Genomic DNA, 27,434 nt, shown 5'->3' with positions numbered 1-27,434 from the left:
ATAATGTCAATAATCACATCTCTTCTGTTTTCAGAGCTAAGATCATCATCATCTTGTTTTATGGTGCATGGATCTTTCATTTCAGAGTTGTGGGAACACAACTAAAAGGCATTTTGCCTTGTAATTACTCAGATGAAATCCACTGCTTATCTTGTAGAATACCATCTTGGTTTGTGAAATCTGTCCAGGGCTGAGCATGATGCTTGGACCCTGGTGGGAATTTTGTAAAAAAATAATAATGTATGTACACAGGATGTCATGAACTAAACATTTTGATACACTTTTAAGCGAATGTCTGCTTAAGCAAAAATAAACAATGTGAAACTAATTAACTACTTCTCTGAATGCTTACCAGCTTGCTCTGCATATAAAATACAATCTGCAGATATCCCTAACTGCAAATAACAAACATTTGTATGAAGTAAATTAATGACTAGGTAGCTGAGCAGAGTTTAAGTCTAAACTAACATCTAGCATTGTACAAATAAATTCCTTTTGTGTTCTCTAAACAGATTTCACTCAGGAACAGAGAAAACGTAAGAAGTTGCTAATCATGGATGCAGTTTCTAAAGCAATCTATTATTTTTAGTTTTTAAAACTGGCATATTTCTAACTATCTTCTTGGTCTGGAAAAAATAGGAAATAATGCTAAACAAGCACTTCCTCCTTATTAGGTCAAACACAGCAGCAAAGAAGTAACATAAACAAAAATGTGTAAGCAGAAGGCAATGTCTAAATGCAGTTACTGTTTCTGATTTGCTGCCTTGGTTTGTATGAATGAAACAGCAGTTATAACTTCTAGTAAAATATGATGGGGGTTTCTTAAGGAAAAAAACCCTGTTATAACCTAAATTATTGGCCGGAATTTAGCAATATTAAATTTTAAGAGGACATTAAAAGCCATTTTAAAATAAATCTAAGCTTATAGCCATCTCCTTATTTAGTGACCGCATTCTACTCCAATGACTTAGTTGTTAAGCAAAATGGTTGTTAAGCAAAATGGTTACTAAGTGAACACATGACAGAGAGATGGAGATGCTGGGAAGATTACTGGTTGCTGCTGTATCATTCAGATAAAGTTAGTTGTACAGCTATGGTAGCACTCAACTCTGCTTTTTTGTCAGGCACACAATTTTTGGTAGTAAAAGCTCCCATTGGTTTGAAAATTAATTTTTATTGTTGTTTATTACTGTGTGTTTATAAATGATTGCTAGTCACAAAATGAGAAGTAAAGTTAAAAATTGTTTCTCTGTGAAAATTCAGCATATGACACACACACAAAAAGCAATGAACTAGTGACCTAACTTTTATCTTCAAAGAGTTCTGTATTTGTTCTTTACATAATTGTTTTTATCTTTCAATAGGTGCATCTGTTGTACCAACGTTTGTACCTCACTTGTTAATTATATCTATTTTTTGTTCTTGCTTCAAAAGAGCAATTTAGCAGAATGCAGTAATTAATTCAGCCCAAATCAAATACAGTAAAACCTGAATTAGGTATGAAAGTATACATGCAGAGTTTATTTCTTTTCTTACTTCTTTTCTGAATCATCTGTAATGTTAAAGAGGAAGAAAAGGTCAGGGGTAGCAACAGTAATGAATTGTCTGAACTGAATTCAATTATTCTGAATTGAAAAAGAAATATGTTTTTAAATTAGGTCCAGTATTAGGGGTGGGTGTTGGAGTTTAATAATTCTGACACTTTATTTATTTATCAAATATATACGCCGTCATTTCACGGTATTAGGTAACATGTTCGCTTCGGTTTAATGATTGCTGTCATTTGCTTTTAATAAAGAGGTGATGGGAAAGCCGTACTTTGTATTACAAGTTAGCAATATTGCAGAAAAATATTTCTCTCATTTATTTTAAAAAAATCACTATATCCTCTACAACAGGGGTCTCCAACCTTGGCAACTTTAAGACTTGTGGACTTCAACTCCCAGAATTCCTCAGTCAGCAAAGCTGACTGAGGAACTCTGGGAATTGAAGTCCACAAGTCTTAAAGTTGCCAAGGTTGGAGATCCCTGCTCTACAACATTGTCTATCAAGAGTCAATAAGAGAAAAGCAAAAAGCAACTGATACGATCATTATGTGTCAAGTTGTTGTTGGCTCTTAGCAATCACATAAGATTTTCTCCTGATCTGTCCCTAAGATCTTCTAACAGTGTACAGGTAGTCCTTAACATTATCACAATTCGACCCAAAATTTCTGTTGTTCTGTTCTGTGAGACAGTTGTTAAGTGAGCTTGTTTCATTTTATAACCTTTGTCACCACAATTGTTAAGTGAAACACTGCACTGTTAAGTTGGTAGCATGGTTGTTAAGTGAATGTGGCTTTCCCAGTGACTTTGCTTGTCAGAAAATTGCAAAAGTGATCATATGACCCTGGGATACTGCAACCATCATAAATATGAACCAGTTGCCAAGCATCCAAATTTTGATCACATGACCATGGGGGCTGTAAGTATATGAAAAGCGGTCATAAATTACTTTTTTCAGTGCTGTTGTAACTTTGAATGATCATTAAACAAATTATTGTAATTCGAGGACTACCTTTATGCCATTCTAGCTGAGTCTATCAACCTTCCTGTTGATCATTCTCTTCTTTCCTTCCATTTTTCTTCAATGAGTTAGGTCTTCACATAATAATGTCTGAAAGATTACAATTATACATCATTTGGTAGCATACTTTTGATTACCGTATATACTCGAGTATAAGCCGACCCGAATATAAGCCGAGGCACCTAATTTTACCACAAAAAACTGGGAAAAACTATTGACTCGAGTATAAGCCGAGGGTGGGAAATGAGGCAGCTACTGGTCAATGTAAAAAATAAAGATAGAGCCAAGTAAAATAACATGAATATTTATTTGAACGAAAAACAATAAAAGTGCAAAAGGGGGAAGGAGGATTCCCAGCTCTAAACAAAGGGAAATCCCGGAATGCCAGCGCGAAAGGCGGTGCTCGCGTTCCTCCTCCCTTGCTCAAAAGCCCCAACATGATATTGGAATTGGATGCCATTATATACCTGCTGAGGGGATAATTTGAATAACTTGAAAGATATAAAAGCTCTAAACATATTTGTTTAAAAATCTAAAATCTATACTTAAAATAAATGAATATAAAGTAATAAAGTTCTTTAAAGTTGTAATTCACTTTGCTGCTGAAAAAGAAAGGAAGCTTAACACCTTAAATGGTATTTATTAACTGAAATATCATCAAATCAAATATATAATGAGGTATATTATAATGACCTTTGTTTTCAGAAAGAAGCATGATGGAAGTTTTTCAATAAAGGGGAAATATAGAAAAACTTAGTGTCATGCTCATATATCATCTTTACAGATGTTGTTAACACTATACTATGGCAGCATATGATGGTACAATGTTTCAATCAATTTCAGGATGAAAACTCATCAATGAGGAGGAGGAGTATAATTTATTAACCTTGTATGATATCAGTTTCTCAAGGACTCTAGAAGGACCCGAGGAAGAAATCTCTGCCCCTCCCACTTTCCCTTTCCAACCCAGCCTTCCAAGGGGACCTTGAGGAGAAATCTCTGCCCCTCCCACTTTCCCTTTCCAAGGCAGCCTTCCAAGAGGACCTCTCAAAAGAGCGAAAGCTTTCTCCTGGTCGCTTTACCACCACCATACCTCCACGCCGCCATCCTAGGCTGGGTTAGAAACAAGGAGGGGAAGTTCAAGGACCACATCGATGGCACGAGCTCAGATTGCCGGCTGGGGATGATGGGCGCTGCAGTGCGATCTCGGAGAGACTAGGGGAAGAAAGAATGACTGTTTCCCACACCCTAGGATTGGGGAAAACATTGACCCCCCCCCTTAGTTGCGGGAGAAGGGTTGCGCTTCAAAGCGGTCGCCTCCATCCATCAATCCATCCTTCCTTCCTTCCTTCCATCCATCCATCCATCCTTTTTTTTTTCCCAGCGAGCGGTGCGTGTGTGTGACATGCAAGCAAGACGTCTCACGGGGCATGTGAACTGGGTATGTCTAGTTTAGGGGTGACATGATAGGAACATTCCAATATCTCAGGGGCTGCCACAAAGAAGGGGGAATCAAACTATTCTCCAAAGCACCTGAGGGCAGGACAAGAAGCATGGGTGGAAACTAATCAAGGAGAGAAGCAACCTAGAACTAAGGAGAAATTTCCTGACAGTTAGAACAATTAACCAGTGGAACAACTTGCCTCCAGAAGTTGTGAATGCTCTAACACTGGAAATTTTTAAGAAGATATTGGATAAGCATTTGAAGTGGTATAAGGTTTCTCATGTAAGCAGGGTTAGACTAGAAGACCTCCAAGGTCCCTTCCAACTCTATTATTCTGTTTTTTGTTCTGTTTTCTTTCTAATCTATCTATCTATCTATCTATCTATTCATCTATCTATCTATCTATCTATCTATCTATCTATCTATCTATCTATCTAATTAGCTAGCTAGCTAGCTATCATTATCTCGCTCAAAAGACAAAACCTAAACACGAAGTTGTAGCTGAATAGCCCTACATAATTTAGCTTTTTCCAAGCTGGTGATTTCCAAAGGCTTTGAAATGCGACTTTCCTCATCCTCTGCCAGGATAAGCTGATGTGCTCAGAAGGCTGGGAATGGTGGCATTTCCTACATTTCTTGTGGGCAGAAGGTGGACCCCTATGTTTCCTTGAAAACACCTCCCAATATTTATTAGAGTGACTTCTCTCCCCAGAAGAAAGGTGCGAGCGCTGTTTAACAATCCCGTCAGCTAAATCCTATCGAGTCAAAGGCCAGTCAATGGGGCTAGGATGAATTCTGGGTCACCAGGGACCCTTTTTGTGCCGTTCCCCAACCAGGGCGGGCCAAGCAGCCGCTCTTTAGCGGCTCTGGAATGGATGTTGAGGTAACCCAAGAGGCAGCCTCTTTTCAACTCCCCGCCTTTTTTAAACGCGTCCTGCCGGGCGGCGACAGGGACGCGGACACCAAAAGCGGCGCCTGCTCTTCTCCGCTCTTTTATTTTATTTTAGTATTCAATCGGCAGCAGAGGCTCGAGCCTTCTGGGGCGCCGGGAAAAGGAGCCGAGGAGCTGGAGCAACGTTGGAAGAGAGCAGAAAAGAGGGGTGGGGGAGAAGCAAAAAGAAGAAGAAGCAGCAAGCTTTCCAGCCGACTTGTGTGGCGCGAGAATCCGATCCACCGCCTCCTTCCCCGGCCGACAGGGCTGAACTGCAGCTGCACCACCACTTCCCAAAACAGATTTCCAGACTTGGAAGCAGCCCGCCACGAAAGGAGGAGGAGGAGGAGGAAGCGGCGGCGCCGGCTGCTCCTGCTGCTGTTTCGCTCTCCGCCCCTTCCAGCGCCTTGACGAGAGCGAGAGAGTAGAGAAAGGAACCGCGCCGTCCGACCGGCTGTGTGTGTGTTTGTGGTGGGGTCTCGTCCCAGCCACCCACCCACTCGCTCCCTTTCCCTCTTGGGCGTGGGCTGGTCTTAGAAGCCGCGCTGTCGGCGGGGCCGTCGCCTCCTCCTCTTCCTCCACGCTCGCTCCTCTTGCCGCCCCTCAACCCCCATCCCCACCCTCTCCGCGTGAAGGTCACCTCCTCCTCTTCCAGGCGGCGGCGGCTCAGCGGGCGCCACAGCCGGCAGCTCCGCTTCCTCCCACCTTCCTCCTTGCTAAAGGGCCAAAGTCGGCTCCCCGCCCTGCCGCGGGACCCGAGCCAAGCGGTCCCAGTCAGCGAGCGGTGGCGACATGCCGGCGCCGCTCCGCTTTCACCGTTCGGCTGGACTGGGACCGCTTGGCTCGGTCGCAGTAACTCCCCGCCAGGCTGTGCCACGAAGAAACCATTTAAAAGCCCCGCCAGGGCTTTCTTCTCCTCCGTGCTTCAGAAGTTGGGCTTTTAAATGGTTTCTTGGCGGCACAGCCTGGCGGAGTTACTGCGGACCCGAGCCAAGCGGTCCCAGTCAGCGAGCGGTGGCGACATGCCGGCGCCGCTCCGCTTTCACCGCTCGCTGGACTGGGACCGCTTGGCTCAGGTCCGCGCGAACTGCTCAGCCTTGGGCAAATCCGCGGACGATCTCGCCGCCTCTTTGGCGTCTCCTGTGCGGGGTTCCCGAAGTACATCGAGACGTAGACTCGAGTATAAGCCGAGGGGGCGCTTTTCAGCACAAAAAACGTGCTGAAAAACTCGGCTTATACTCGAGTATATACGGTACTTCTTGGGATGGGGTGGTAATGTTTGACATCTATTACTTGGACTGATTACAAGCTGAATTCATATTTTTGGTAATTTGTCTTAAAACCTATTAGGGTTTAGAACTTGGGATGTGGAACTGAGGAAATCTACTCTATTTAAATTTTTGTTTCTGCCAAAAATTAAGAGCTGCGCAAGGTATTTCCCATAGCTCTGTGATGGCAAACCTATGGCACACAAACCCAAAGTGGCACACGAAGCCATTTCGCCTGGCACGGGTGGCCTTGCCTGTTTGTCTTCTGGGTTTCTGGTGCGCATGCGCATACCTTCGTGCGCACGGGGCAGTGCTGAAAACTGGTGTGCATGTGTGCCGGCCAGCTGATTGTCAAGTGTGCATGTGCTCCAGAACCCAGAAGTTCTGCTTTTTTAGAGCGCGATCCCTTTGCGCATGTGGCAGTTGTCAACTGGATCCTTTGCAGAATTCTTTCAGTTTTTGTTTAAGAAGCAGACATCTGAAAAGAATACCTTTTTATGTACTCATTTGTCAGTACACATTCAGGGACGTTCTCCAGATTTTCTCCTCCATTTAAAGGAACAGATGTGTAGCCTGAGGTCCTTCTTGAGTCTAGTTTGTCACAGCAGGCATGAGTGGCCTTAGTGGCACTAAATGTAACCTTTCTTTAGCCTAACCTTGTGTTATATGCCACAAAACATAATACACAATGTTTATATTTTTATTTTTATTCAAGTTTCAGCATTTTAAGATTGCTATATTGTTTTAATTGCTGCTGTACTAGTACAGATAGTCCTCAGCTTATGTCCACAACTGGAACTGGAATCTTGATCATTGAGCGAAGTGGTCGTTAATCAAGATGCCCACATGACCATTTCGTTCAATGACTGCAGTCCTGGCTTTCACAGTTGTGGTCATTAAGTGGACAGACCAAAAGAACTGCCTGCCAAAGGAGAGCAGGGATTTCCCCTTTGTACACAAAAGAACTTTTTGTGGACTGGAGAAACAGGCCAGAGTTTGCTTTATCTCTCTAGCCCAGGGCAGGGGAGAAGATAAGTAGATAGTATCTCATATTTTTTCCTAGATTCTTTCCTTCAAAGTTGTATTTTACAAAGAACAAGCTAGTATAATTCATATATTTGTATGTGTTATATGTACATTAAAACACTCATAGAAATAATTTAAAATGGCTTTGCTTTCTAGATATTTGTATCATACATAGAATTATTTTTCAAAAGAGAAGTTTCATTCTTTTGGATTTGAAGTATTGGTGACTAGTACTATATACAAAAAATGGTTCACGTCGGTAGCTAATTTTATTTTAGGTTTTTTTTTAATAGTATGCAGGAATGGGCAGAGACAGCGTAATTTTCAAGGTTGCAGTTTATGTTATAATCTCAAGTAGCTTTAAAAATCAACATAGGAACATTTAATAGTAAATATATTTGTTTTTCCCAATAGGCAACCAGATAAATTGGTAGTGGTTTGGACAAGAAGAAGCCGAAGGAAATCTTCTAAGGTTAGTCTTATTTTCCATTAATTTGGGGGTATAATTTGAAATCTCTCACATCATAATTGTCCTGATTCAAAACAAGGATGAGAGATCTAAAAATTGTAAAGGAATTTGTCATTATACATTATTGTTATTGCTAATAAACACTGCTGCTATGACTGATTTTGTATCTCTGCATGTTTTTTCAATCTTAATAGCAACTTCAGTATTTATCATTATGGAAGTTTATGTTATACAAATCTCTACATTCTGTAAAAAAATAAATCAGTGATTCTTCAATTTCCCTTGAAAGATATTCTAATGGAATTCAATTGTAATATACACTCTAATTCATTAACTTATCTATCTACTATATTATTGTTTTAATTTTTTTCCCATTTTCATGTCCCCGGATTTTACTATCAATAATAGTACTAGTAACAATATTAACAAGCGCAACACAGTTCAAATAGCATTTTTCTTCTGGAAGTTTATATAAAACAGTAAACAATAATTTAAATGTATTAAATTAAACAGTAATTTAAATGTATGCTGTAAATACTCAGCAAAAAAAGTACTACAAGGATAATTGCAGATCACTTTAACAATAAAACTATTTCTCACTTTTATCCAGAACATCTTTACTGTGGATATACTTTACTATGTAATGATGCAAGCTAAATGTGCAAGAAAGAAAAGAAAAAACATACAAAGAAGTAACTTCCAACTTTCTTTGTAACAGTTATAAGTACAACTATAAATTTAACTCTGACACTATGATCACAACATAACTCTCTTCTTTCTATAATCTATCCTGTCTAATCATCAAAACCATAAACCATTAAATTCATTTTTTCTGTTTTATGCAAGATGTCCATAAGAGATTTCCAGTCAACAGTAAATATAGACATTCTGTAATCAAAGACGTCATTTTACCTGTCACAGCAAGTTTCATTATTATCACCAACCATTCATCTATTGTGGATAGTGCTAAATCTATCATTGCTAAATGATAATTTAAATGCTGTTTTTCTGGTTGTAGCCCAATACTCTGACTGGATATGGAGGAATTTATACTATTTTGGCTATAATAATCAGGACCGCTGGTGGAGGACTGCCCTATTTTTTCTTTTTATCTGATTTATCACAAATTACCTTGTCAGTTCCAATTTTCCCTTTCAACTTTTCCTCTTTCCCGTCCCTTTTTTTTCTCTGTACTTTCATCTCCTTCCTTTTGATTTTATTTGGGAAAAAAATGGGAATGAAGACCATGGTTTTCGAGCTCTACTCCAAAACACAGGTCTGGTTAGAGTCTATTTGTTGATATGAATAAATAGAAACGGTTCATTATTTATTTATATCCCACCTTTATTATTTTTATAAATACTTCAAGGTGGAAAAACATTCCTGATATTCCTTCCTCCTCCTATTTTCCCCAGAACAGCAATCCTGCCTTTTCATGCCTAAGGCAAGACTCAGTCTCCTGCTTTCTAGCCTAATGCTTTAACCACTAGACTAGGGGTGTGAAACTGGCGGGCCGGATGCATCACATGCAGGCCACGTCTACCCCAGCTCTGTGAAGGGGAAAAAGTTACAAAACATCGCATGACGGCAATGTGATGCAGCGAGTTTGACACCTGTGCACTAGACCAACTGTTACTATTTGATTCAGTCCTAAAGGAGTCAGACTGGATCACTCTGTGTCTCTTTATTAAATTATGCTCTTGTGCATTCTCATAAATATAGAAACAGGGTTAAAATAATTTAGCTTCTTTAATATTAAGAGAAATGGAAGGAGTTATGAGCACAAAGCAGGCTTCATCACACAAATCATTAATAGAAATGCCAGGCATAAATCTGAAATGTGCAAGATAAGATAAGAAGATAAGATAACCTTTAGTGTCATTTACCTGTATACATAACAGCATACATTAAAATGAAATTCCGATGCCCCACTCTTGAAGGAAGAAATACCACCCACCAAACAATGTCATCATCCCAATAATAATAATAATAATATAATAACAGCAGCACCAACAAATGCCAAGTTATACATTTTGAATACATAGCGTAAAAAAGAATTTTGAGAGTTAACAAGATTTCTCCTATATTTTTATTTATTTATTTATTTATTTATTTTGTCACACAGTATATATAAGCATAAGCACGAAATAACTATACAATATATAAGCATATATATAAGCATAAGTATGTAATAACTATATTAATTAGATATAATGGAGGGAAACAATAGGACAGGAACAGTAGGCATGCTTGTGCTCTTATGCACGCCCCTTACAGACCTCTTAGGAATGGGGTGAGGTCAATAGTAGACAGTTTTTGGTTAAAGCTTTGTGGATTTTGGGAAGAGACCACAGAGTCAGGTAGTGTGTTCCAAGCATTAACAACTCTGTTACTGAAGTCATATTTTCTGCAATCAAGATTGGAACGGTTAACATTAAGCTTAAATCTATTGTGTGCTCGTGTATTGTTGCAATTGAAGCTGAAGTAGTCTTCAACAGGAAGGACATTGTAATAGATGATTCTATGAGTTAAACTCAGGTCATGTCGAAGGCATGGGTGGGGGTCTTTAACAGGGTGGGGGTCATCTGTAAGGTAATGTCCATCGAGTTTGTATTTAGTGTTTAGATTCTTTTTTCCAATGTGTAAGACTGAGCATTTGCTGGTTGAGATTTGGAGTTGCCAAGTTTTGGACCATTCTGACACAAAGTCAAGGTCTTTTTGAAGGGTAGCTGTATTGCTGGTGGTATTAAATAGTTTGACATCGTCAGCAAAGAGAACACAATTACTTATAATATAGTCACAGAGATCATTAATGTATAATATGAAGAAATATATGAATATATATTTGAAAATATATGAAGAAATATATGGAACAAAGCTATTACAGAATCTAGTTGTTCTGCTTTGGATATCATGAAGCCTCCTCCCAGAAGATAACCATGAAAACTGATCATGGAGAGGATGGGTAAGTCCCTGACAATAGTACTGACCCTGGTCAAGCAATGCTTATATGCCATGTCCTGGATAGAAGGAAGTGAATTCCCAATAATATTTCCACTGTCCTTACCTCTCTCTGGACAGCCATCCTGTCCAGAGCAGATACCACATTACGTTAATAGGAATCCACCCAATTGTTGTATATGCCCACTTCTGCTCATATGAAAGAATTCTGCTTTACTTTGCTTCAAGGACATACAAGGAAAGTGAATCTTTTCTGTTGGACATCATAGTGCACAGTCCTTCGTTAGTTCAGCTACATAATACAGGCAGCAACACTCTGATCCTCCTAGCTTTCCTGAATTTTCAGTTAGCAAGTAAAGTTGGTCTTTACTTTTTTTTAAAAAAAAAATCACCATTCCTTAATTGTTAAGTATTTGAGCTATCCTTCAGGAGTTAAAATAGCTTTGCAAAGAACATTAATTAACCTGATTTGAATAGGAGCATTCAAAGACCATTTCTTAATTAGTAAGAATCGTAGGACTAAGTTTCATCTTCCAGTTAAGTTCAAGAATTACAATGAAACTATTTTTAAAAATCTTCCATATTTTTATGTCATTAGAAAAATCTGTCTCCAGGTCTATAGATCAATAAAGTTTCGGGAGGCCTTAGTCATCTTGCCAGTAATGCATAAGCAAAGAAATTCGTTTTAACTAAATGCATTCTTGGAAGCAAGTCAAAAGCAGAATCCGGTTGTGTTGAGAAGGTACTTGTGTCCCAAAATTTATCTAAATGTATAGTTTGGCATAAATATTTTATCATTATTAATTATTATTTAGCTCTGTATTCTGTGTTTTGTACAGGATTTCAAGGCGATATATATATTACTCTTTCCTCCTTTTTCCCCCATCACAATAACCCTGTGAGCTAGTTGGGCTAAGAGAGAGAGAATAACTGTCCCAGATAAGAATGGAATGGAATGATGGGACTGTATATCTCAATCTGGATGTCTGATGGAGTTGTAGCAAATTTAACACAATTATATTAATATATAAGAAAAGTAGAGTCATTCCATTTATAACTGTTGGCAAATCAGGTATTTTGTAAAAAGTTGTCAGGGTTCCAAGTAACACCCCCAATGAAAGAAGACTCCAAGGCTAGACATTCCTCAAAGATCCATTTTATTAGAGATGTCATATTGGCACATCTGGAAAAACCCGAATCTGAAAGCTTCCAGGTTTTCCCCACCCAAAAGAAAGTCCAAGTCCCTGCCCCAGGACCTACATGTCCAACACATGGTCCAATTAATGCACAGTCCCAACTGGAGATGCCTCCCAGTCACACCACTTCAGGTGCAGGCAGAATGTCCTTGACTCTCAGAGAAAAGAATGTTATTATGGCTAGATATCTCCAACTACTTACAGTTTCCCACAGTACTAAATGTGGCAGTTCTGAAGATCCAAAGTAAAAGATGGCTTCCAGGACTGACAAAAGTTTAACTTGGTTATTTCCCTTTCCTACAACACTACAACACTAGAAGTTAATTACAGGGGCTTCTTCTCATTGCCCAGCAGCCAAATTATGCAGTGGATGAAAACCATGTTAAATCTATACATGTGCAAAAATGTTGACCAAATGTGGTAAATATGATAGGCTTTCTGCACTTCTATGGGGTAATAAAGAATGACAATTAGTGACTGGTATTAGATTCTTCTACATCTAGCTTTAGTTGTATGCATTGTTTTTTTCATTCATCTTTACCCTTAAGTAGCAAATGTTGCTCTCTGCATTAATCTCAGCTGCTATGTCTACATAGATCAAGACTTTTCCTGTCTCACAATTCTTTCTTCAGGCTCATAGTTGGCAACCAGGAATAAAGAACCCTTACCGTGGGGTGGTAGTGTGGCCTGTACCTGAAAACATTGAAATCACTGTGACACTTTTTAAGGTAAGTGTGTGTTTTGTTTTATTTTGAATTGCTCTCACTTAGACCATTGCTGCTTAAACACATGGGCAAAGTGGCTCCATACAGTCATTCAAGAAACTTTCTTTGCTGCTGACTGTGCTCTCTTGATGCACCAAGGCAATGATATACAATTGATGCTGAACTTCTCAGATGTTGCTATGGTCCTTGGCCTGATTATCAGCCTGAACAGAACTGAAGCATTTTACCAGCTTGTGCCAAATACCAAGTCCATAAAACTAAAAATCACTGTTCATGACACCCAGCTGATAAAAGTAAACAACTTCAATTACATGGAAAGCATCATCTCAAGCAATAGATCTTGACTCCAGGATCAGCCAGGCCAGCCAGGCACTGGGATGACTGCATATTAGGGTGCTCAATCAATATAACATCTCTATCTCCAGAAAGCTGGAATTCTACAGAGCTGTGGTTATCCCTTATCTCCTACATGGATGTGAGTACTTGATTCTGTGTTGAAGGCACATCAAACAACTGGAAAAAATTTCACACGCACATTCTCTACTCCATCCTTGATATTCATTGGCAAGACCATGTCTCTAACCTGGAGGTCTTCGATCACCCAGAGTCCACCAGCATTGAGTACCTGATCAGCAGAGACTAGATGAGGTGGGTGGGACATCTCAGAATGACCACCTTATGCTGTATGGTTTACTGAACTGTGGGAAGAGACTCAATGTTACTCAATGCTAAGCATCACAAAGACACTGTGAAAGAAACCCTATGTCACTCTGACATCTACCCTAGGTTGTGGCTGCTGACAGAATCTCAGCCCTGTGCTATGAAGCCTCCACTGCCTTTGAAGATATATGTCATCAAAAACTGATAGAAAACCCTGAGTGGCATCACAGAATAGCAGACTCATAGTCACTGAAACAATGGACTTTCAGACTGGGACTGCAGAGCTACTACCATATCCAAAGATGAACTGCACAATGCATGTCTTTGAATCCAAAGGTTTAGCATATATTCATTGACATTGTCAGTGGTTCATTATAAATCAAAATAAAGAAACCATATTCATGTTTAATGCTGTGAACTCAATAAATAAGCTGTCAAGGAACTGCAGGACCACTTTTAGAGAACATACTACAAAAATTGGCCTGCTATTTAAAAACATGTAGGTTTGACCTTTTAAATAACAAACCCATCAAGGTCTTATTCGAGCTAGGCTGTTTCTATGAAAAGTTTTTTTTTGTTTCAGAATAATAGATCTTGCTATCATGAAATTGGCAAAGAAATACTGTTTGTCTGCAGTACATGTCAATTTACTTTATTAGAAATTAAGTTCATCATCCAGGACAATAAAATGTAGTCCCCAAATCTTTAGGGATAGAAATGAAACAGGCAAGAACAGAAACAACAGAAGTTGAGAGAGGGAGAGGGAGGGAGGGAGAGATGCGTCCAGTTTGGAGTAAGTATAATTATCTGTGGTAAGTGGTTGTTATGTATTGATAATGCTCTGCAGATTGGAAACCGGGGTGAAATCTAAAAATTTTCCCTACCGGTTCTGTGGGCGTGGCTTAATTGGTGGGCATGGCTTGGTGGTCAGGTGACTGAATGGGCATGGCCAATAATAATAAATAATAAAAATAATAAAGTATATAAAACTTGGGAGCGCACCAGTCTACCTTCTTTAAAAATAGAGGCACCGGTCTACTAATTGCCTTTTTTTGGGAGGCACCGGTCCACCTTCTTTAAAAATAGAGGCATGGTCTACTAGCCGCCTACAGCACTGATCAGCTGTAGTGCACCCCTTTGAAGTGCCACAGCAGTCATTTAAGGCAGTTTGCAGCTGTATCACCACCGAGAGCTTCAGGGACAGAGAAGAGGAACAGCGAGGCGTGGGCAGTGAGGGGGGGACAGGGATTTTTGCTACCGGTTCTCCGAACTATCCCCCATCGCTACCAGATCGCGCGATCTGGTCCGAACTGGGAGCATTTCACCCCTGTTGGAAACTGTTTCATTCCTACTTCCAGCTCTTTGAACCTGTAGTTGTACTGGAAGGGTTTCCAATCTGCAGTCTGTGGCTGCTTGCAACTCTTGACGTCCATTTTTGTGGTCCCAAAGGCCCTTGGAAATGGATGCTAAAAAACCACTGATGAATGGATGTGCAATTTTCTGCTGGTTTCTGACAGTTACCAACACAGAAAAAGTGTTAAACTCTAAAAGTGGCTTAACATAGCTACTCAATTAATACCAAAACTCCACCCTTCCCAATATTGCCAATCCTGCCAAACCACTGGAAATCCTGTGACCCTCCACTTAGCTGATGGTGTTATTGTGGCCTTGGCTACACAAACCGTTAAATTAGCCACTGAACCTTTGCTTGCTCTTGTATGTAGAAAACCAGTGTGCACCCTGAGAAAGAATATGCTGAACATTTAAATTATTTATACAGTCATATATTTATACAGTTATAAATATAATGTAATTATGATTAGCCCTCATTTAAATATTGCCTCATATAGCAACTGTTCGCAGTTAAAGAATGGTGAAAATGTAACTTTGCGATGAGTCCTTTAATTTATGGTCTTTGCAGATCTGTAAAGAAAAGGAGAGTTGAAATAAAAGTTGTAAAATGTTTGACTTAGCAACTACTTCACTTAATGACTGAGTTGCTGGTCCCAATTTTGGTTGCTAAACAAAGATTGTCTGTATTCTTATTTAATACATTACCATGTTAGCCCTTAGCTGAAGTGATCTGGGTAGCTGACAAAATAGAAACTCATAAAACACAGCATACAAATATTTCAGAAATTTAATAGTTGCCAAGCCCCAAAATAAAGCCATGTAAAGTAAGACCTGAGTGATTTCTGCTTTTAGAATGGAAGGGATACAGTACATAGCCTGAAAGAATAAGAAAGAACTCTGTCTGGAATCAAAAATCTTTCAGGGTAGGCACCTAGCTGGCATTGCATTCCCAGCAACTGGGAATGGCATTCCACACCCGGGGCAGCTCCTCCTTGTTCCGAATAGCCACTCACTTATTTATTTTGAAAGAGGAGCTTTGAAAATTATTTTAGGAACTCACCAGCTATATATGGAAACAGATGGTATGTTATCTGACCTGATCTCAGGTGATTTCAGGCTTTCAGTTGGACCTAAAGATATACCAGAGGCTGGGACAGGCCATCAAATGGTACTGGTGAAATATGATAAGAATATCTTCTTGCCTGGTTTTGGAACATCTCTAAAAGCCAGCCTTGGTGTAAGCTAGCACTGCAGTAATTTAATAGAGCAAGAAAGTATTTCTATGTCACCTAATAGCTAATCCACTGGGTAATTCACCATATAAAGCTTAACACTTTAAAAGAGAAGGGCCTGATAAAAAGAGCTTCAGTGTTAAAACAGTGGGAGAATTACACTTAAATGAAACTACAACAGCATACTTTCAAACTTTTCTTCTCTCGATTCTCTCACCCCTCCTGTTCAACATCTATATGAAGCCGCTGGGTGAGATCATCAGTGGCTTCGGGGTGAGATACCAACTGTATGCTGATGACACTCAGCTGTACTTTTCCACCCCGGGCCACCCCAGTGAAGCTGTCGAAGTGCTGTCCCGGTGTGTGGAATCCGTACGGGTCTGGATGGGGAGGAACAGGCTCAAACTTAATCCCTCCAAGACGGAGTGGCTGTGGATGCCGGCACCTCGGTACAGTCAGCTGCAGATGCGGCTGTCTATTGGGGGTGAGTCATTGGCCCCGATGGAGAAGGTACGCAACTTGGGCGTGCTCCTGGATGATCGGTTGTCTTTTGAAGATCATTTGGCGACCGTCTCCAGGAGAGCTTTCTATCAGGTTCGCCTGATCCGCCAGTTGCGTCCCTTCCTGGACCGGGATGCCTTATGCACGGTCACTCATGCTCTCCTTACCTCTCACCTGGACTATTGCAATGCTCTCTACATGGGGCTCCCCTTGAAGAGCACCCGGAGACTTCAGCTAGTCCAGAACGCGGCTGCGCGGGTTATTGAGGGAGCGGTTCGGAGCTCCCACGTAACACCTATCCTGCGCAGACTGCACTGGCTACCTGTTGTTTTCCGGGTGCGCTTCAAGGTATTGGTTACCACCTTTAAAGCGCTCCATGGCTTAGGACCGGGCTATCTACGGGACCGTCTACTGCCGGCCTCTATCTCCCATCGTCCGGTGCGTTCCCACAGAGAGGGACTCCTCAGGGTGCCGTCAGCCAAACAGTGTCGACTGGCGGCCCCCAGGGGGAGGGCCTTCTCTGTGGGGGCTCCGACCCTGTGGAACGAACTTCCCCTCGGGCTTCGACAGGCTTTATCTGCCTGGTCACCGCCCTGAGTCCTTCGGGAGAAGGGCGGTATACAAATTAAAATATTATTATTATTATTATTATTATTATTATTATTATTATTATTATTATTATTATTATTATTATTATTATTATTATTATTATTATTATTATTATTATTATTATACACTGCAGTTCTGTCAAGATTTGGACATGTAATTAATGATTACTAAAATAACATTTGTTTGTATTAACTTTCATGGTGACCTAATTCTTATGCAGCCCCTAGAGTCCTAACCACTCATTGGGATTCATAGTAATTGTCCATGCTCCGAGTTCATCAGTCTCACCTAAATTAAAAGGTGCCATGTTGGAGAACGTAGCGGGGTAAGCTCCCGTTACTTGTCCCAGCTTCTGCCAACCTAGCAGTTCGAAAGCACGTAAAAAATGCAAGTAGAAAAATAGGGACCACCTTTGGTGGGAAGGTAACAGCGTTCCGTGTGCCTTTGGCGTTTAGTCATGCCGGCCACATGACCATGGAGACGTCTTCAGACAGTGCTGGCTCTTCGGCTTTGAAACGGAGATGACCACCAACCCCTAGAGTTGGAAACGACTAGCATATGTGCGAGGGGAACCTTTACCTTTACTTTTATGTTGGAGAAGTTTGGGTAGAAGGTTGGGGATGATCAGCGGGTTCAAGTAGGGGATAAAGATGTCCCAAAGGAAGGAAAGAAAGATGTTTGCACTGCTATTTTGCATCACAGCATGAAAGTATCCCTCCCAACAGAACTTATTTGCACTGATTAAAAGCTGAAGATCAGAGCTGTGCTCCTGGTTTTTATTTCTACTGGCAGTGGCTGATGACAGAATGCATTGCTCATGCAGTCCGTATAGGAATCAGAGATAAAGGACCAAATCTGTTTGCAAAGCAGCACTCTAAAATAGTGGTGTGAGTAAAGAACAGGCACCAAGCTAGACAAGCCTTATGTTCTGGAAGTGATACGACTGCATTATCTCTGAATCGGTAAGTGGCTGTTGAAACGGCCTTGCTGATAGGATTAAAGGTTATGTCTGGGCATCTCCGACTAATGAGAATGTTAAGTATAGCCTCTTAGCAGGGGCAGTGGGTACTTGAACACTTGTTACTTAAAAGCATAGATAATCGGTCTCTGGGCAGAGTATTTGCCTTAAACAATAAACTTCAGAGGAACTTGTTCATATTCTTCCGTTTGAGAAACCTCTACATGCATATGATGGTCTGTCTTCTCTGACCTTTTTCTTTTGAAATCGTATCTCTGGCTTTATGTTCTATGATGGAGCTTCAGTGGCCTCCAAAATTTCACCGAAGAAAATAGAAAGATGCCTGTGATTGTTCAGTGGTCAAAATGAACACCTCAAACTTAGATTATTTCCAATTAACAGGTTGTCATTGTATGAGGAATAGGCTAAAGGTTGCTTTTTTTCAAGAAATGATCAAATATCTGTAAGAGATTGTACCTCCGTGATGACCTACCAACTAGATTATGACAAAAACATTTATAAATATAAATCATTTCAGCAAATGAATTAAATATTATCCTGAATTGGTGAAGTGATGTGTTAGTAGGGAATTAACTGAAAGAAAAGATATACAGCTCGGAATACAATATGTCTGGTCCCAATGACTGACCAAGATTGGATTGTGCAAAAGATATGCAGTTACTCTCCAGCCATGAGTATGTGTTATATGTATATTTTATCCAACTGGCACCTCTACACATTGCAAAAACATGAGTGGAACATTAAAATTGGTTATGATGTATGTAATCAGAAAGAAGTCTAACTAACAATGTAAAGGAACAAAGTATTTGTATCACACAATACCAATATCTGAAAGGAAAATGCTCTTAAAGGAGGCACATGAATCATCTCAACTTCCTGGACTTTCATTAGTTGTTGTTGTTTTTTTAGCAAAAACAAGGAGCTACCCCCTATTTTCATTAAAAAATTTAGAAATTTGCTCCTCCTCTCTCCCTCCCTCCCTCCCTCCCTCTCTCCCCCCTCCTCCCTCTCCCTGTGTATTTGTACTCAAATCTACCACTCATGTTGACTTTGAAGCCTAGTTTAGTCGTCTTATGTGCTGATTTACAACATGGATATTCATCAGTAATGCTGACATGTAACATAGATTTCTAAATAAGTGAGTGGGGGGGAGAAAGAATATAAATGAAAATTACCTATCAAAAGAAAAGGTCTTTAAAACTGTTGGAATAATACTATATAATAAAAAAACCCTCAATCTCTACACCTGTGTTTCATTTCCCTTGTTTGAAAATCAATAAATCTTGGAAGATTTTGTGTATAGTTCATTCAAAAAAGCGATCTGTAGTCAGACCAAAAGAAAAGCAATAATACAATATAATGCTATGGGACAAGCTGCGAAAACTAACATACTAGGAAGACATAAAAGTCTTCCTGGTTTCTTCCTAGCTGGTAAAAAAAACACATCAGCTACTTTTCAGTCCAGTATATGACTCTATTAAACCTCCCTTCAACATATACTCAGCGGTACTTTACCACTAAGTGGTTAAGCAGTAAGTACACTTTGCCAAATACACTCCTATGCAGAGCATTTGAATGGTGAAAAGAGAATAAGATATAGTAAAAATTGCTGCTAAAGAGGCCTTCCGACAATGGGTTCAGACTTTAAATCTGTCATCCTCTAGATCCAAATCCAGGAATCATCTGTTTATTTTCTTCCATAGGTTTATTGGGTTCAGAAAGGAATTTAATATTGTATTCCTACCTTTCAGGATCCCCACGCAGAGGAATTTGAAGACAAAGAGTGGACATTTGTTATAGAAAACGTAAGTGACAAAATGGTGTTTTGCTTTGGATTTTAGCTTGATATTGGAGCCATTTCCCATCTACCAGGATAGGAAACTCCTTTCTTGTCCTTTGTGCAGGGAGGAAAGAAAAGGCTTCTAACATAAACACTTCTAACATAAATATGGCCCCTTTTCAAACTGATTGACTTACATTTAAGTCAATTGCTTTATTAGTCAATTGGCTTTTCATAGATGCTGAATCACTGCAAAGTCTTTTTTGCAACATCTGGAGTTAAAACATAATAGGTAACTGCAAAAGATAACAATTTTGGTTTATTTTGATTGAAACATATGGCTTGCAATCAGATCATTTTATGCATTTGCAGTTAAAGCAAAACATCACTACAAAATGCAGAAGCATTCCCTCTTCACCCAACATTATTTTCAAATAAAGTTTGAGAAAAGTTGGGAAATCCTTCTTAAGGTTGATAGCACCACACAGTGGCCAGAGAAATAATTGTTTAGGAAAAATGGTTTGGAATAGTGTTTTTCAAATTTGATAACTTTAAAGTATCTGGATTTCAATTCCCAGAACTCCTTAGCCCAGCGGTCGCCAACTAGTGGTCCGTGGACCACTGGAGGTCTGCGAGAAAATTTTGGTGGTCCCCAAAATGCAAAATTATTTGCATTTTTTATATTGCACTAAATCGGGGTCCTCAAACTACACCCCCTAGACTGGATACGTGCCATGAATGCTTATGTTGCTGCAGAGAGTCTCCCACTTCAGGGTCTTTTTGTGTGAGTTGGGGTCTGCTTCAGCCTCCTGGTGCAGGGCTTTGGGTGAAGGCTGGAAGGAAGTGCTGCTGGTGGCGAAGAGCCGGAGGGCCTTGTTCCAGTGAAACTGCATCATGGCCTAGAACTGGCTGACCATTTCAGCCCACTGAGCCTCCAGGCGCCAGTACCTGGCCTTGCATTCCTGCAGGTCTTCCCTCTGCTTGGAAAGCCTATGCTCCTAGTCCTCATTGAGGTGCTTCTGCTGAGCCTCCTTCTCGGTCAAATCCAATTTGAACTGAGCTGTTTTGCCTACTCTTTCTCGTGGTGGCTGCTTAACTCCAACAACTGCTTCCTGTTGGGGCCCTAAGGAGCCCGGGCAGGCAGGCAAGGAGTGGCTGGGAGGAGAGGGGTGAGTAGAGGCCGACGAGGCACCCCTCGATGACATCAAGTTGTTTTGTTTGTTTGTTTGTTTTTTTACATTTATATCCCGCCCTTCTCCGAAGACTCAGGGTGGCTTGCAGTGTATAAGTCAGTGCCCACCCAGTCACATGACCACCTAGCCATACTCACCCAGCCAGTCATTAAGCAGATCATATTAGTGGTCCATGGGATTTAAAATTATGAATTTAGTGGTCCCTGAGGTCCAAAAGGTTAGGGACCCTTGCCTTAGCCAGCATGCTGGGCACACTGCAGTCCATGCATCTTAAAAGTTGACTGTATGATTGGTGTGTGGAGTGGAAAGAGATGTGGCCAGGGACTGACTGTGGAACAAATCATAAAGTGCTGATGTAAAGTTTCCAAATCAATCTAAAGTGAAAGAGCAAAATCAACTACAGGTAGTCCTTGACTTACAATAATTCATTTAGTGACTGTTAAGGTTACAATGGCACTTGAAAAATGTGAGTTATAACCATTTTTCACCATTGCTACCTTTGCACCATCCCCATGGTCACTTGATCAAAATTCAGATGCTTGGCAACTGGTTCATATTTATGATGGTTGCTGTGTCCTAGCATCATATGATCACCTTTTGTGACCTTCTGACAAGCAAAGTCAATGGGGAAGCCAGATTCAGTTAACAGCTGGGTTACTAACTTAAATCAACTGCAGCGGTTCACTTAACAACTGTGATAAGAAAGGTTGTAAAATGAGGCAAAACTCACTTAACAAACGTCTTCCTTAACAACAGAAATGTTGGGCCCAATTGTAGTCGTAAGTCAAGGACTACCTATAGAGTCCAGTATTTGATCACGAGCTTATACCTACTATTTTACAAGGAAAACATCAGGAATTGCTTTTGAAATTGTGAACCTCTTTGCTAGATTATCACTTTATATGGCAAGCCAAAGACCAGGTATTCAATCTGGATTTTAAAAAAGTGATGTATTAGAATATAGAAAAAGTATAGAAAAGCCTTTGATTATATCTACAAAGTCATACTACAGAAGGTCTTTAGAATAATATCATCCCAGAACATCTCATAGTTGGGCTGTTGGGCTGAGCTCCGAGTTTAGCAATTTGGTTGCAAAGGTTTCATCTCAAACTTTTCACACAATCCATCTCATTGTCCTTGCGTACACAGCTCAGGAAGCCACTGTCTAGACAGGATGTAGCAGGAAAAAAGGAAAGGAAAGGAAAGGAAAGGAAAGGAAAGGAAAGGAAAGGAAAGGAAAGGAAAGGAAAGGAAAGGAAAGGAAAGGAAAGGAAAGGAGTGAGACAAGGATGTATAATTTCTCTTTACAGATAGTCCTCAGTTAACAACCATTTGACCATTCAAAGTTACAATTATGGCACTGAATGAGGAGATTTGCAGCCAATCTGCAAAGTTGTGGTCATCACAACATTGTGTGATTGCAATTTGGGCACTTGGCAACAGGCTTGCAATTGAAATCATTGCAGCATCCCATGGTCACATTAATGGCCCTTTGCAACATTCACTTCTAGCTTCTGACAAGCAAGATCAATTGGAAGCCAGCAAAAAGTCACAAATGGCAATCCCAGAACCTTGCATCTAACAACCACGTAGAATTTGTCCAACAACTGCAATTGGAATTGTTAGAACTGCCCTTATAAGTCGGCACAGTCACATGAAATCATGTTTTCCCATCCCAATTATGGTTGTTAACCAAGGACTACCTATTTTAACATATATGCTGAATATATTTTGAGGGAGACTAGTTTGGAGGAAAATTAACATGGTTTTAAAACTGTAGGAAGAAATAACCTGGTTGCTCACTGTATATAAACAAACTGGTTATATAGCAAAGTTATTTGAAACAATGACTGATGCCATGTAGCTACATACTACTCTGTAATGGCAAGGATTTTATAATAAATGCTTTCTTTTTGTATCATGTGCATGTCTTTAAAGAAGAAATCCATGGAAATTTACTTATAGTTAAAAGTACCAGTTCTTTGATTTTTGTACTTATCTCTTCTCCCATGACATTAACTTTTTAAAAAGCTTGTTTTCTCTTCTCCCCAGAATCAAATACCTGCATTTAATACATTTAGAGTACAGAACTTACAGTTCAGACATGTCTTCCCAACTAATTTTCCTGTCATATTCTTTTGTATGTTATTCTGCGATCTGTGAATCGTTGCCTAAGCCTATTCTATATATAACTCAGAATTAAATGTTGTTTTGTCAGCTGTCACATTCTTGTTCTAATTTAAATTTAGTAGAAAATCAGAAAAGTGTATACTTTTTAAGAACATAACATTTGCTTACTGTACAATAAATGTTTAGCATTTTATTCTAGTTCCAAAATCTTAGAATTTAGGTCATTAGAGCAAATCTTGCATCATATCTTTTTGGATTGGTGGATGTGTGATTTTTGAACTTTTTAGGAGGGGAATGTCAAAAAGTATTATTTTGGATGTTTCAGTGGCTGAACTTGATCTTTCACATATATCTTTTCTTTCTTCCTAAATTTTGTGGATGGGCAGAAAATGCAAAGAATGCCAACCTGGAGACATCTATCCCATAATATTCTAACATAACTTTCAAAAGTTGATAGATGTAATCTCAGAACCACTGAAAGACTATAACATCTAGGATACAGTGTTCAAGTTGGTCAGTCAACATACAAGAAAGTTGCTAAATAATTAGAGAGAGTGTAGAGGAGAGCAACAAGGATGGTGTAAAATCCTTTGAAAAATGGTGAAAAAGAACTATGTATGTTTAGCCTAAGAAATAGAAAGCTAAGAGGAGACATGATAGTCTTCCAGTGCTGGAAGGGCTATTACAGGAGGAGAGTAGGAATTTATTTCCCATAGTGCAAGAACTAGTGGGTGGAAGCTTTACAGAGAGAAATTCAAATGCAGAATAAAGAGGAATTTTCTGGCCATTTAAACCAGTGGTGAAATCCAATTTTTTTTACTACTGGTTCTGTGGGCATGGCTTGGCGGGTATGGCAGGGGAAGGATACTGCAAAATCTCCACTCCCATCCTACTCCAGGGGAAGGATATTGCAAAATCTCCATTCCCTCCCTACTCCTGGGAGAAGGATATTGCAAAATCTCCATTCCCACCCCACTCTCGGGCCAGCCAGAGGTGTCATTTGCCGGTTCTCCAAACTATTCAAAATTTCTGCTACCAGTTCTCCAGAACCTGTCAGAACCTGCTGGATTTCAACCCCTGATTTAAACTGTTAAGGAATAGAACACAGCTTGCTTCCTGAAGTTGTGGGTGCTCCATCCTTAGAGGTTTTCAAAGAAACTTTAGACAAACATTTATCTAGGATGGTCTGAGGATTTTCCTGGACAGGAGATTGAACTAGAAGACCTTCCAGGCCCCATCTAGCCTTAAAATTGTATGAAAGGCAAGACTGCTGAAAAGGCAGCGAAATATCCTTCATTTTATAGCTCCACTTCCCTGATCCCCAAGCATAGCATCTATATTGAAATGAGTTTGATGACACATAATTTCTGCAATTATTTCTGATTCTTCATGGTAAAATACAATCTGTCTTCCAAATTGCTAGACCCAATTTGCTTAGATATTTTTTCAGCCTTGCTTCCTGCTAGCTGCCTTCCAATCTCTTGTTTTCCATAGAGGAGCGTGTATTGGGTGAGATAGCTGACCAGAGCTGATATCAATGATAGTTTTTGCCAGCTGGAAAGAGGAAACTGCTAAATGGAGACAGAATTCTGGAAATAAACCTCTAATACTACATTAGGAATGTTTAAAACCAGCAGCGTATTTCAGCAATTCCTAGCATATGTTTATTCATAGAAAATCAGCAGTAAAATATACTCACCGGAACATGCCAGGGACTTGAATCTCCATGAGGTCTTTTTCTCTTTCCAACATCAAATATCAAAACAGAGTTCTGGTAATTGTTTTACAGTGGGGTTCTAATCATACTCCAGATGTAAGCTGAGGTGTCTAATGCTCCTTTTAATAAAAAAGTATGTTCTTTTTTTAAAAGAATGGTTCAATTTGCTATATTCTTTTGCATGCGTATATGATGTTTCCTTTTGATAGTGAGCACATTTTTGTATTTAAAATGATGCTTGCTGGGATAGCATTATGTTAGTCAAATCTCATTTCACCGTAGGCGCCGGGGGAGGGGAGGGGACAATGGCCAGGCGTAGTTGCAACCACATACTGTCTGATTTTCAGCAAAGGGGACAGTACGAAACCCTGTAAAAAAGGAAGAAAACAAAATGCCAATACATAGTCATTAAATGGGAGGGGGAGAGGATTTGACAGATGGTGGCTCCCTTATGAGAGGGTTTAAGATTTCATTTAAGATACTGCCTCCAAGGTAGTGTTTTGCATAACATTTGGATCAAAAGTGTTACAAACTGCACTAAAATATTTATGGGGAAGTAAAGCTGATACAAGTAAAATGCTTGCTTTTGATGCCAATTTTCTACTGTATATATTATCATAGACTAAGAGCTGGTCTGCATCTTTGGAGCTGGTGTTGATAAGCATCATCACACTTGCATTGAGTGGTAGAAGTCTTTTCCACTGTTGAGTTTGATGCTTTTAAAGCTTGTTGTTTATCATGGTTATTACTTTGTTCGGATGTGGTTGAATAAGTGGGACATGTTTTGTTGGTTGATGCCCATGGTATAGTCAATGTGAGGAAAAGGACTTGTGTGTCCCCTGCATCCTTAACAAGTAAATACATTTTTCAAAGTAATCTTTCACATTTTGAAGTTTTTCCCTTATGAGAAATTTTTTGTCTATTTCTTTACAATTTTAAGGGAAATTGAAACCCAGCTGATCTGTCATCATCTACTTAAGAACGATTAAATTTACATCTGTTTCTTCTTATTTAAATCAGAAGTGTCTCTTTTCTGACTTATTTTGGCATAAGAGCAATAGCATTTAGACTTATATACTGCTTCATAGCGCTTTACAACACTCTCTAAGTGGTTTACAGAGTCGGTGAGACTTGAAGTGCCGAACTGCTGGCAACCGGCGATCAGCAGAAGTAGCCTGCGGTACTGCATTCTAACCACTGTACCACCAGGGCTCTTTATCATAATGATAAAGTGATGACTTATACCTGAGCTCATGGCTTCTCTTCTCCCCTAGAATGGATCAGAATCTTTTGTTTCTGTGATCAGTTTACCACATATCTAACTATTAAACTAGTTAGTCTTAATTGTGATTTAATTGAGAAACCCTTATAGATCATTATTTGGTGTTTGTTTATGGCCAGCTTCTTGAAGCCCATTGCTTCAGGTTCACAATGGCCCATAATTCAAAACTTTATGATTGGTTAAAAACAGTGATTGTCTGAAATAATCAGCTCGCTCTTATTAGTATATTTGACACTCACTCTCCAGAGATTATATTTATCTTTGCAGAGAGGGGCAAAACTACCAAAGCTCCAGAACTGTCAGAAGGAGGGTGACTTATTTCTGTAGGAGGCTTTTTTTTAAAAAAAAAGGCCAAAATAGAAAGGAAAAAAAAAACCTAGGTTGTTCTATTAGTGTTTGAATTTGTTTCTGAAGTATTTGCAGGAGTGAGGAAGGGAATGGATGTGATCGTTTCTCTCTTAAGAAACAAAGATTCCCACTTCCCATTTCTTCTTTCCTTCCTCTTTCCTTTCTCCCTCCCTCCCTCCTTCTTCTCTCCTCTTCTTTCCTCCCTCCCCTCCCCTCCTTCCTTCTTTCCTTCCCTCCTCTTTCCTTCCTGAAACAGCCAATGGGTCATAGGTTATCTAGTGAGTTCTTAAATGTCCCACTTAAGAATACTTTTTGCCCCAAACTAGAAAGCTACATTCTTACCTTGCTAATTACAGTATAGAAGATCTACTGCAGAGGTGTGTGTGTCTAGTCCAAGCTGTTTTAAATAGCAGTAGCACTTCGACTTATATACTGCTTCACAGTGCAATCCCAGTTGTGCATTGAATAAACCCAAATAATAAATCATTGAATTAAACCAAAGTTTTTGTGCTGGTCTTGTATTGGGATGGATTTGCTTATTAATCACATTATTAAACTGGGCATTTGGTAAATACTCTTGAGTAATCTTTAGCATTGGTCACCTGACAGGGAGTTCAGCACTGAGCTTGAAATTTTTTTTAGGGAGGGGGATATTTTTGCAAAGAACTTGTGCAGCCAGTCATATAAATCACAAAGCAAAGACAGCAAAAACTTGAAACACAAAGATACAGATGATTCCTGATGTTATCCTAAAGGTCATTAATCACAGAAATCATATCAGTGGAAGAAGCTGTTTAGGCTGTCAAATCCAATCCCATGCTTGTTGTTTAAAGTAGGAGATAACTGTAAGCTCCTTCCCTAATACTGCCAAGAAAACTGCCTTAATGCAGTCAGTGCTGTCAAATTCAACTTCAGGGTGTCTTTACTGTTTATTCCATCAATCCCACAAAATACATTTTTGCAAAGCTGTTTAATACATGTTTCATAATAGTAAAGCTTCTCTTACAAGCATTTTGATTTTGAGTATACAAACCAAAGTAAAGCTCTTTTATTAAACACTTGTAA

At 39.7% G+C, this 27,434-nt stretch overlaps 1 protein-coding gene across 4 annotated transcripts in view; it reads left to right on the top strand.

Moving 5' to 3' along the window:
* Positions 1-27,434, top strand: part of EHBP1 (EH domain binding protein 1) — a 285,605-nt gene that overhangs the window by 53,955 nt on the left and 204,216 nt on the right. For all 4 annotated transcript variants that reach the window (XM_058182647.1, XM_058182659.1, XM_058182653.1 and 1 more), the window contains exons 3-5: positions 7,649-7,706; positions 12,493-12,588; positions 19,671-19,724. In XM_058182647.1, the coding sequence (XP_058038630.1) occupies positions 7,649-7,706; positions 12,493-12,588; positions 19,671-19,724 (208 nt within the window). The remainder of the gene's footprint in view (positions 1-7,648; positions 7,707-12,492; positions 12,589-19,670; positions 19,725-27,434) is intronic.

This window comes from Ahaetulla prasina, chromosome 1 (assembly GCF_028640845.1).
Source record: "Ahaetulla prasina isolate Xishuangbanna chromosome 1, ASM2864084v1, whole genome shotgun sequence".
NCBI classification, from domain to species: Eukaryota; Metazoa; Chordata; class Lepidosauria; order Squamata; family Colubridae; genus Ahaetulla; species Ahaetulla prasina.
Note: the sequence above shows the minus strand (reverse complement) of the source record. Positions and strands in the feature narration are given on the sequence as shown.